The 11,564-nt window shown below is 32.4% G+C and overlaps 1 protein-coding gene across 1 annotated transcript; it reads left to right on the top strand.

Annotated features, from left to right (window-relative positions):
* The first annotated feature begins 7,615 nt into the window (after positions 1–7,615).
* Positions 7,616–10,552, top strand: LOC143606002 (NAC domain-containing protein 73-like). The gene is made up of 3 exons (XM_077081920.1): positions 7,616–8,237; positions 8,335–8,524; positions 10,011–10,552. Exons 1-3 carry the CDS (start codon positions 8,127–8,129, stop codon positions 10,550–10,552), a joined length of 843 nt encoding a protein of 280 aa, XP_076938035.1. The 5' UTR covers positions 7,616–8,126.
* The last annotated feature ends 1,012 nt before the right edge of the window (positions 10,553–11,564 follow it).

Here is an 11,564-nt window from a genome sequence, read left to right as displayed (position 1 = left end):
ACTACTTCTCTCAAGTGATGGATCCAGCATCAGCTGTTGGGTCTCGGTTTGAATCTCTTCAACTTTGTTATATAATGTCATAATGCATGCTTAAGATAGTCCATCTGACAACAACTTTGCTGACCTTTGCACTAAAGCCATCGATTATACCCGATTTGAATTTCTGGTCGAATCGTTCGGCATGATCAATTTTGATTAAAACAACCTATCTATCTTTTTGTATATAAAATTGTAAATATTTTTCAAATATGGCACAATTTTAGAGGGAGAAAATGAGTTAAGTTTAACTCACCAAAAAGATTTTTAATTCATCTTCAGAAAAGCAAAAACAAATCATTTGATTTACCAAAAAGATTTTATATTACTCTTAAGAAAATCTAAAAGGAATTGTCCCGTTTAGAGGGAGCTCCTACTTAGAGGGGAGTCAGATAATTAAAATTTTACAAAATCTTGAGAAATTGATCTGACCATTGGAAAATGATAGTACATTGGTATGTAATGATCTTAGCGCATGAAAAGAATAGATCAAAAGTCTACAAGGTCATTCATGGATGTGTAGATAGGCTTGACAAACAAGTAAGTGTTGAGTGATATAAACTTAAACTCTTACCGATGCTAGTGTCTATACGTTTAGAAGCGGTTGCATGATTCCGTTGAAGTCATATCAATGAAGGATAAAATGTAATTACATATGTCATACCCGAGCCTCTCTTTACCTGATCACAGTCGTCTTATAAAATATGTGTCAATTTTTAATTTTCATTGAGTCAAGAAAAGCTTCAAAGAAAAGCAAGAAAAAGAAAAACAAAAGAGTCTGAAAAGAAAAAAAAATCAAGAAAAAGAGTCAGAAAAAGTGTAAATTCTAGGAATTTTAACTTCTGTTTTATTTCTTCATTTATTTTGTTCAAGCTTTGGACTTTCTCTGCGTGATAATATGGCATTATCAAACCTGATTGTTAAGGCCCTGAACTTCTGCTTTATTTTAATCTTTCTAGATCGAGTCAAGTATGCAAAACACCAAGTGTCAAGTGTACAAAGTATAAAGTGTCAAGTGTGTTAATAAGGGTACTGTGATCAACTAAGAAAGGTTTAAGTCAAGTTGAGGTGATATGTCAACACAAACTAGGCCCAAGATATGATGGAATCAGTAACATGTCTGACTAAGTGGGGACCACATAAGTACCGTGCCTAATTGAACCTTTAAATGTGTCACGTTAACATCAAAACACTTGTCAAGTTAAACAGGTGGACAATATCTACAATCGATGATGAACTTGTGTCAAAATAATATCAAAATGAAAACGCGATCTAGGACTTTGCAAATCAATATGATTCCATGTTGTGATCTTTCTCACAAAAATAATTTAGTGAACTGTTAAGTAAATATTTTTATATATAATATTAATTTCATCTTTACTCATATCTTTTATTTTCTTTTGTTTCATTTTATGTTTCAACTTCAAAATATTATGTATATATTTTCGTAATTAAAATATAAGAAAATTCCAAAAAGATTTTAAGTTTTTATTGTATTCGTACATAATTTATTAAACCTTGTTTTATTCAAAATCATGTGTTTTGTTGTTAAGGTCGTTCATGTAAAGTTTGTTGGAAACCTAGGATTTAAACAAATCACTTACAAGTTGAGGGACTGAAATTGGGAGGATCTGTGAACGAATTCTTCTTTGACCCTCGAGAGGGTCTATGAACGAATCTTATCGTTCTAAATTTTGTGCAGTTATACATGGACAGGTAGATCAAGATCAAGTCTGCTTAGAGTTGCAGATACTAAAGCACTTAAAAGAAAATGAGAACGTGAAAGTTGGTGGTTGAATCTAAAAGGAACTGACTGTATCTGATGACAAGGAAAGAAACCAGTCGGCACAAGAAAGTCAACAAAATGAAAATTAGATGTCGAGCATCCCGCATCTGACGTTTCTAAAATTTGCTATTGCCGATCCTTCCCAGAAAATAAGATTGAAGTTCAAGTCTACAAGACTGGAAAACAAAGAAATGTTCAAGATCCAATCTGGTTCAAGATCCTGGATCAAGACAAGTACTAAGTTTCAAGAAATAAAGATGAAGCAAAGAACTTGACGAATGTTCCTCGACATACTCAATCCTATAGGGAGATTGTAGGGCCAATATTATATATTATTTTTAGGATTGTGTATGTCATTTTAGTTTGCTTTTAGTCGGTGTAGTATGTACTCGGTACGTTTATTTTGTAAGTTAATTGTGTAGACTTTGGAGAAATAGGGACCTTATATAAATGCCACTTAACCCATTTCTCCTTAAGAACTCAACTGCAACAACCCTTTCACTCCAAAACATAACATTTGAAAAAAAAACTCTCTTCACCTACTTCTCACTTTTTCTCTCTTTTACTTTAACAAACTAAGATCCGAGATCCAAGTGTCGTTGATGATTTCCGCTAACCAATAACACGGATTGATCCGAATCAAGTTGTGAGATCCATCTAGAGGACCTACATATAGGCATCGCAATTAATTCGAGACGAAGTTTTAAGGGAAGTGTGCACCATTACATGGGCGGGCTCCAATAAGAATGCAACATGTCAAAAAGTAAGTGAAATCACATGTGGAAGAAAGACTGACAAGCTCGCCATCTCCCTGCTGCAGTCACTAAACGTTACTATTGCTTAATACAACAATTGTCCACCAACCATTCTAAACGTACGCAATAAGCTTTTGAAAACTTGGCTTAAAATTTGAATAGCACGAGGTAACCATGTCACTCACGGGCCCATGCGATTCACTCACACAACCGATTCAATCTAAAAGCGAAAAAATTAAATCACTTGCAGCATAGTCCACACGATGCACTACAAGACATGCCGTAAGGCGTGACAAGACCCAAAAAAAGGGCATAATAAACCCTTAGGCCTAGTCCAGTACTCTAACCGCCAAACAAGCTGGGTCGCAACACTAAACTGAGAGACTTAAAGAGAGATTTACAGGCCCAACTTATACGGTGGGCAAGGAGGGCTATGGCCCAAGGCCCAATAGTTTTTTAGGCCCAAAAGAGTTTCTACATTCATATATAATATACATAATCTTATAAGTAAGATTAATTTAGCTCAGCTAGTAAAGCAATCCTCTATCAAGTGAGTTGCCGAGCTTTTAAATTTCAAATCTTGCATCACTCATTTATTTTCTCTATTTTTTTAGTTTCTATTTATTTAAGGTAAGTCTATACCCCCATTAAATTTTAGCTTTCATATTAAATCTAAATAAAATTGATAAAAGCCCATAATTTTTTTCATTTTTATAAATAGGGCCTATATCATGAACCTAATTCTTACTAGATCCCATGTTAATAGTCATATTTTTTTTTCTTTTTTATATTAAAAGAAAAAAGACCTTTTGATTTAAAATAAAAAAAAGTATAGGATAATTTCACGATTCATTTAAGTATTAAATTAAATTATTTTTTACTATACTTTTCTTTTGTTTATTGTTATCACAATTATCTTTGTATTATTTACTTTTTATATATAGGAGTTATCGAGTTTATATTTTAGAGGCACATTTTTATTCATCGCGGGTCCTTGAATTTTTTGAGATTCTGATCATAGACGACCCTGAATATCATCCTGGATCTATGCTAAGTTTGGGTTGAAATAACGATCTTAACCAAGAAAATACCCAAAGTCGTTAAAAGGAAAACGCCAAGAGGACAACCCCCCCCCCCCCTAAAAAGACCAATCCAGAAACACCACCTAGATAGAGGATACACGTGAGGACAACATAACAGTACCAGACAATTGTACATGGGGACAGCCCAACGGCTAGACACCACCTGTACAAAAGGTACAACTACAACAACTGCGTAGTAGGTCCCACCAAAATGGCCTCCTCGATCTCCGCTACGTCAGTCATAGAGGGGGCAAACTGGATATTCCTAGGACACCTGGCGCAATAAACAATACACACTTTCAATTATAAGTAAGAGACTCCTCCAAATAGTAAAAGAATCATGCTCTCTCTTCTCTCATTTATACTTATCACTTATATCAAATTGATTTTGATTTTTAGGATAGAGGATGATAACACATCCTCTCTTTCCAGTAACTAGCTTAACGGTTAGTTTTGTAGAATTAGATTAGTCAATTATTTTAGATATTTTCGGAAGAGTCATGCCTAACCTATATACACGAGCTTGACACAACAAAGCATGTGGCAATACACCTTTATTGCTAAAACAAATACTGTAGCAGGTAATTGCCACATAACGAGAGATAAAAGCATGGCAAACCTTCCCCAATAAGTTTTCTGTTGCGTGGCTTGCTTGTGAAGCTATCTGCCTTAAATTGACACCTAATTATCATATTCCCACTTCTCACCTAATGCAAACCGGATCACATAATAATTATACATTATTATTTTCAATGACAAAACAGCAATTAACTTATAATTTTATTTGTCCATAATTTATTAAGTGTATTTGGATTCTCGCTATGTCCATGTTGCATTATCTTCATATAGTCATATATTAGTATAGTGATATATAGTGTAGTCTTAGCTTTTCTTCATCAACTTTAGTCCGCACTCTTCTTGTTGAATCATTGATAGCAAAACACATTCTCATCTAACATCAGATAGAGCGATTAACTTGGCGTGATCTGTTGGCATCATTATTAAAGTTGGCTTTGTTGATCGCCATGAAACTATCATCCCTACGTAAGTAAAATGTATGCATATTAAGACTAAGCAGTGTTCCTCTTTTGCATATCTATTAATAATATTCTATTAGGTTACTTATTTGAGTGAATTAATCCTGTCATATTCCTTTTATATCTTCGTTTCATTTTCAATCCTACAAATAGATATCATTATCTAAATGAAGAAGCACATATCATAATATCAAACAAGTATCACAAACCTTTTTATGATTAGCATTTGAATAATTAAACAAGTGTCACGACCCCAAACTCCCAAAGTCCATGTTTGATGGAAAAGTGGTGTATATGTGACGAAGCAGAAAGCAGAGCCTGATTTTATTAAATAAACCGGGTCCCATTTCTTTAAAACATAAAAATTGAACACTAGATTGTAAAAGAAATGGGTTATGTACAATTATACATACGTGTGTGTGACAGAGATGGACTATATTTAGACTTGCAAACGAACATGAACGAAGGCATGCTCGTATTTCTTCATCTAACTTTAAACTAACATGAACACAAACACAAACCTTAATTGAACAAATAGTTGTGTTCATATTCGTAGATTTAAAAAATGATTACATTCGTGTTCGTTTATATTCGTTCATTTAAGATCTATATGAACATTTCATGAACATAAATAACACTTAAATGAACACAAACAGGCATACACGAAAACGCTTAAATGAATACAAAAGGATAAATATAAAACCTTGAGTAGATGATTCATTCAAAGTTACGTCCACAGATAAACATAAATGAACAAGCAAAACATGTGTTCATGATAGTTTATTTAATTAAATGAACATAAACGAACTTTTCATCGAACGGTTCACGAACAGTTCACCGAACATTTATTCATTTACATGCCTAACTATATTTTAATAGAAAATGATAAGCATGCATTTATTCATAAAGTTTGCTTAAACTAAGGATAAAGTTGAATCATTGCACAATGATATTTTTGTTAAACTAAAATGATAACTTGATGATAAAATGAAAAGTGTACAAGGGAAACTTCTCATCTACAACTATTTTATTCATCAAAAGAAGCTGATAATTATAAATTATTCAATCAACATTTGTATAATCAATATCTTTCAACTTAACATTCAACACGTGAAAGCGTTTCGTCTAGATATAAAACTAACGTGTACGTAATTTCCGATGTAAATACATACAATACATGTCACTTACATATATGCAAAAGTTTTATTCGATATTCTGGCATGTGGTTTGGTTGATTTGATCCTTTTTCACATGTTACATCTCACTTAAATGAGACGTATTCTTCAAGATATAAAGAGACGACACATGTAAGTTACAAAGTTGGTGTAGTTTTGTTCTTCATTAAAATACACACACATAACGATCTAACACATAGTTAAGGTAAAGAAGACATAGATGGATACCTTTGACCATACTCTAGGTTGACACTCCAGCTCTCTAACTCTCTCTGTCTACTGTTGCTTCATCTCCACTATATCCAATAATTATTTCATTTTATACTTAGGTTTCAAATTAGTTTCTTCAGTGAATCAGAATCTTTACACTTTAAGAGATCATGTTAATGGCCAGGATGACCTAGCTAATTCGGAAAACGATATCTTTAATCTCTTAATACTTACTTTTTTGTTTCTCAACCCGTTGTAGGTCCGTTTATATCAAGATCAAATGCAAAGCTTGATAATAAACCAACTCAGATATGTGAATACCTATAGGAGTGGGTATTCAATATCCAATATAGAGAAATATGACAAAAATGAGTAAAACCAAACTCCTTAACTAGCAAACATCATTTGATTGAAATCCAAAGATATATATAAGCATGGTACGATCATGCTATTCTATTCTATTATTCTATTACAAATTAAAACAAGGACGAGTCTAACTTACAAAAGCTCCCAATTACAAATGATTCCAATTACTAACTCAAGACGATCGAACAAATGTAGGGGTGCAAACAAGCCGAGCTAAGCCCGAGCTCGACTAGGCTCGAGCTCGGCTCGTTTAGCTTACACAGAGCTCGAGCTCGAGCTCGGCTCGATTCAAGCTCTATTTTCAAAGCTTGAGCTCGGCTCGTGAGTAGATTTTCAAGCTCGAGCTCGACTCGGGCTCGGCTCGTTTACTATATATCAACTATATTTTATATAATTATAATTATTTTTATATAATTTTTTTATATTATAACTTTATGTATAAAATAATATATATTATTTAGTTATTTCTATTTATTTTTTCATAATATATTAATTAATAATTATTAAATATATATTTTAAAAAATTATAAAAATGACAGGCTCGTTTAGGCTCGCGAGCCAGCTTGAGCTCGATAAATGAAGCTCGGGCTCGGGCTCGTTTATTAAATGAGCTTATTTTTAGGCTCGGGCTCGATTAAGCTCGGATCGATCGAGCTTTTTAACGAGCCAATCTCGAGTAGCTCGCGAGTAGCTCGATTCATTTGCACACCTAAACAAATGAACAAATTATATATAGAGCTGAAGAGTGTCGTAGACAAGCTAGCAATGACACTCTGAAGTGTCACTATTAGTCTGGTGGCACTTCAAGTATCGCTACTAGGTAATAAATTCTCATGAGCTTGAACTACACTAGGAAGTGTCACAATTGTTATCGACGACATTTCTAGTGTCGCCGTAAGTGTCCCTGTCAGCAAGCAGCGCGCCTCCAAGATTTGTATTTTAAGCTTGTTCTTGAATCAACCTTTATTATAACTGATTGTAGTAGCAACCTATATGATCCAACACCAAGATATTGGGTAAAATCGCAGCTTGCTCCAGACAAACGGCCTTCAAAAGATTATGGTAGGAAACCAATTTAAGAAAGATTAAAATTTGAGACCATAGTGAGAATCATTTACTTACTACTACAACACCATAGTGTTAGAGTTATCTTAGGGTTAAGCAATGTTTGAGGGCATTTTGGTAATTTCCTCCTAGTAGTTGCAAAGAAACCCTCCCTGTAGCAAGAATTCAAGATTGTACTCATCTGCGTATCCACCTAAACATAACTCAACTTGGCGTCCAAGCAATCCTAATTCTTTACGTCTACAAAATACCTATTTCATTCATCTTTACCAAATAAACAATCAACTAAAGGTGACCCATAAAGTCCCCATCTTTCTCTCTCTATATACCCTAAGAGTCTTTTGAGGTGTTTCTTGATGCCAAATTAGGGTTTCACAGAAGATAAAGTTAGCAAAGAAGGATTCATATTACAAAAGAAGTTGAAGAAGAACAAACCCACAAGAAGCTAGAGTTGGTTAACAAATATTCTTCTTTAAGAGAGAGAGAATTTACTTTAATTCTTATGTACTCCAACCATTTTCGTTTTGAGAATATATATGTAAATATTAATCATTCTTTACTATTTGCTTTACTTCATTTGGAATGAGCATGAAAATCAGCCAAAAACAATAGAAATGACACAAGGTAATGATGAAAGCAGTAACATTTCAACTTCTTCAAGAAATATTAAAAATATTATCACAAATTGCCCTTCTTGTGGACATGCAATACAACTTCAGCCCAAGGTATCATGTTTATTTCTTATAGCGTTGATTATTTTTTTGTGTACTTATATAAGTTTTAGAATCATACATATGTATTGGTGTGTTGTTTCATATATAGGAGTTGATCAATGATTTGCCGGGATTACCAGCCGGAGTGAAGTTCGACCCAACTGATCAAGAAATCATTGAGCATTTGAAGGCTAAGGTTGGATGTGATACAAATGAGCTGCATCCCCTTATTGATGAATTCATTCCTACAATTGAAGGTGAAACTGGGATTTGTTATACCCATCCTGAAAAACTACCAGGTAATTTTTGATATAATCTTCATAAGTTTGTCATATATATATATATATATGTACACAAGTAACAAATAGATTATACTTAACATTACTTAACATTATAAATTAGGGTAAAGTTAAAATGCAAAGGAAGAAAAAAATAAGAAGTGTGAGAAGAACTTGTGGTCACACAAAAACCTCTCAAAAAAAATTTTAAAAAAATAATAAAAAAATAATAACTCAATACAAAAATAAAAAACAAAAAAAATTAAAAAACCAAAATGTTTCCCCCGTTCTTTCCGTTCCCAAAAAAAAGACGGGAAGACACAATGCCGAGAAAAAAGACACAATGTTGAAAATGAACAAACAACACAATGAAAAACAAAAAAAGACACAATAGATCACAAAATATAACACAATGCCGAATAAAATATGGCACAATGTTGAGTAATATAAAACACTATTAAGAAAAAAAAGAAAAAGTCAATGACAAAAATAAACACAAAACACAATGATAAACAAAAAGACACAATGATCTTTTTCACTAAACATTGTGTCTTTTTAGAGGATTTTTTTTTTTTTTTGAGAACGAGGAAGACGGCAGAAACATTTTTATGTTTTTATATTTTTCGTTTTTGTGTTAAAATTTGAGTTATGATTTTTTTTTATTTTCATTATTTTTTTAAGAGGTTTTTTTTATATATATATAAATCATTCTCATCAATCTCATTTTTATACCTCTTTATAGAATAGTTTGACTCTATAAATTATGCCAGTTAGCGTGTTGCTAATTATATGTTCCCTAGTTATTTTAATATTATTTGTCATTTTCTAAAATTTAGAAGCATTATCCCCGGTGAAAAGGAAGTTTTATATTACTATGAAGGAAAATTGAAATTTAATAATTCAAACTACGGTGTACTATCTTATCGTATGATATTTCATACTTACATTTTGACACATATCACTTGTAACTTTCAAGAATGTGTTGGCAATGGCAATCTTAATTAAATAAGTAAATAACTATATTTGACGATCTTATCGTATGATATTTCATACTTACATTTTGACACATATCACTTGTAACTTTCAAGAATGTGTTGGCAATGGCAATCTTAATTAAATAAGTAAATAACTATATTTGACCATACCTCTCACTTGTGTGATTTCAAACAATTTACAAGATTCTGATTTAAATAAAAATCAGCAAAATGTTCAACAGGGACAATTGGGGTTGCTATCGTTAATTAAAGTGAGATTAACATTGACAACAAATGTAAAAGTTTGAAGTATTATTGGCTAAACTATCAATATGAATTATTATCGTCACAATTTAGATTATTAAAATCAAATTTTCGTGTTATGAATGATATTGATTAACATATAATTGATGGATATTACAAATTTTCACATAATAAACATTTTAGACCATTTTTTTCATAGATTTATCACTTAAATTCGATTTTATAGAGCTTTATGAATGATCATCAACAGCAATCTATTAATGATGCAGGAGTTGGCAATGGTGGACAAATTCGTCATTTCTTTCACCGTCCATCAAAGGCTTACACCACAGGCACACGTAAGCGACGAAAGGTTCACATGGATGCCGAAAGGGGCGAAACAAGATGGCACAAAACAGAAAAGACTAGACCAGTCTTGTTGTCAGGCTCGGTCCAAGGGTACAAAAAGATACTCGTGCTTTACACAAACTATGGTCGTCAAAAGAAACCCGAGAAAACGAGTTGGGTGATGCACCAGTATCACCTTGGTCACAATGAGGAGGAAAAAGATGGAGAGAGAGTTCTCTCAAAAGTTTTCTATCAAACGCAACCAAGAAATTGTGCCTCGGGTCTTAAAGAGTCATCATCACTTGATGAGAAAGCCGCAAGAAACAAAACTAAGAACTTGAGCTATATTCAAAATTATAGTGTCGATTGTCCTTTTATGTCATATGACATTAATCAAAGACCGATAAATAGGGGAGTTCCGTCTCATGTTATTCCGAATTTTGTTCTACAGGATCATCTACCAACCGGATCAAGCAAAGAATGAGGAAAACCTTTTATGTAACGAGATGTTGATTCTCACATAGCATTGAAGGTAAGTGTTGAGAAGTGTCATGTCATAAGGACCCGTTATTTTCCAGGGTTTAAAGTTTAAATCTAGAATAATCATAATAATGTATAAGTTTCAATGCTATTGCTGTTATATCATAATCTTTTATGAGTTATGTGAGATATAAAATGATGTTCTTTAGTTAAATGCCTTGAAACTAGTTATGTAATTAATTTGGTTTTCAAAATTAGTAAATTTAATTAATTTGTTACTAGAACAAAGAACATATAAGGTTAACTTGAATTGCTTTTGGCATCTTAATGATTGGATGATACAAAAGTCATGTAGAGAAAACGATTAATATCATTATATAACCGATACACTTCAACCGATATGAAAGTCTCTAGACATATAAATACTGTGGCAAAGTTCATTAATCCAATTTTATTATATTATAGTCTATCAAACATATCTTGAATTTGTATGTGTAAAAAATAATATTTATACACGGACGCGTCTTTTAAAAAGGGTGTTTTGTCCATATAGTCTAGAGATTATGGAGATGACGCGTTCATTTTAGTTAAGATTAAAGGGTATTTTAGTCTTAAAACTCAAAATGAAAACCACTTGTTTTTTTATAGTGCAATTCAGTAAAAAAAAATCCAATACAAAAAATGTAGTACAAAAAATCAAGCACAAAAATTCAGCACAAAATTTTCAAAAGGAAAAATTTAGTGAAGAAAATCCGGTACGGAAATGTTTTACATCATAGACTAAAACCCACCTTTTTGTACTTCTTAAATTTGTTTTTTTTTATTTATATATAAATAATACGATACTCGCATTAAAAAATACTCGATAATGCAAATTTTTTTTAGTTTTGAAATGCATCACTAGCTTCGACGTTTTGTTACAAATAACATTTTGTTAATACACTTTCTTAAGAAACGCATTTAATAGCCAAGGCTAGAGGTGCACGAACCGGGTGTTTTCAAGAATCGAAACCGGG

The sequence above is a fragment of the Bidens hawaiensis genome, unplaced genomic scaffold, assembly GCF_021521415.1.
Source record: "Bidens hawaiensis isolate Kalapana, Puna unplaced genomic scaffold, B.hawaiensis_p1.1 tig00072460_1, whole genome shotgun sequence".
In the NCBI taxonomy this organism is placed as follows: Eukaryota; Viridiplantae; Streptophyta; class Magnoliopsida; order Asterales; family Asteraceae; genus Bidens; species Bidens hawaiensis.
This window is presented reverse-complemented; position numbering and strand designations above follow the sequence as displayed.

What these genes read in the sequence shown, in the direction of transcription:
- LOC143606002 (XM_077081920.1), top strand. Translation starts at nt 8,127, where the DNA reads ATGACACAAGGTAATGATGAAAGCAGTAACATTTCAACTTCTTCAAGA. An exon ending in CAATACAACTTCAGCCCAAG is followed by an intron (nt 8,238 to 8,334) that starts GTATCATGTTTA and finishes TTTCATATATAG; the next exon opens with GAGTTGATCAATGATTTGCC. An exon ending in CCATCCTGAAAAACTACCAG is followed by an intron (nt 8,525 to 10,010) that starts GTAATTTTTGAT and finishes TTAATGATGCAG; the next exon opens with GAGTTGGCAATGGTGGACAA.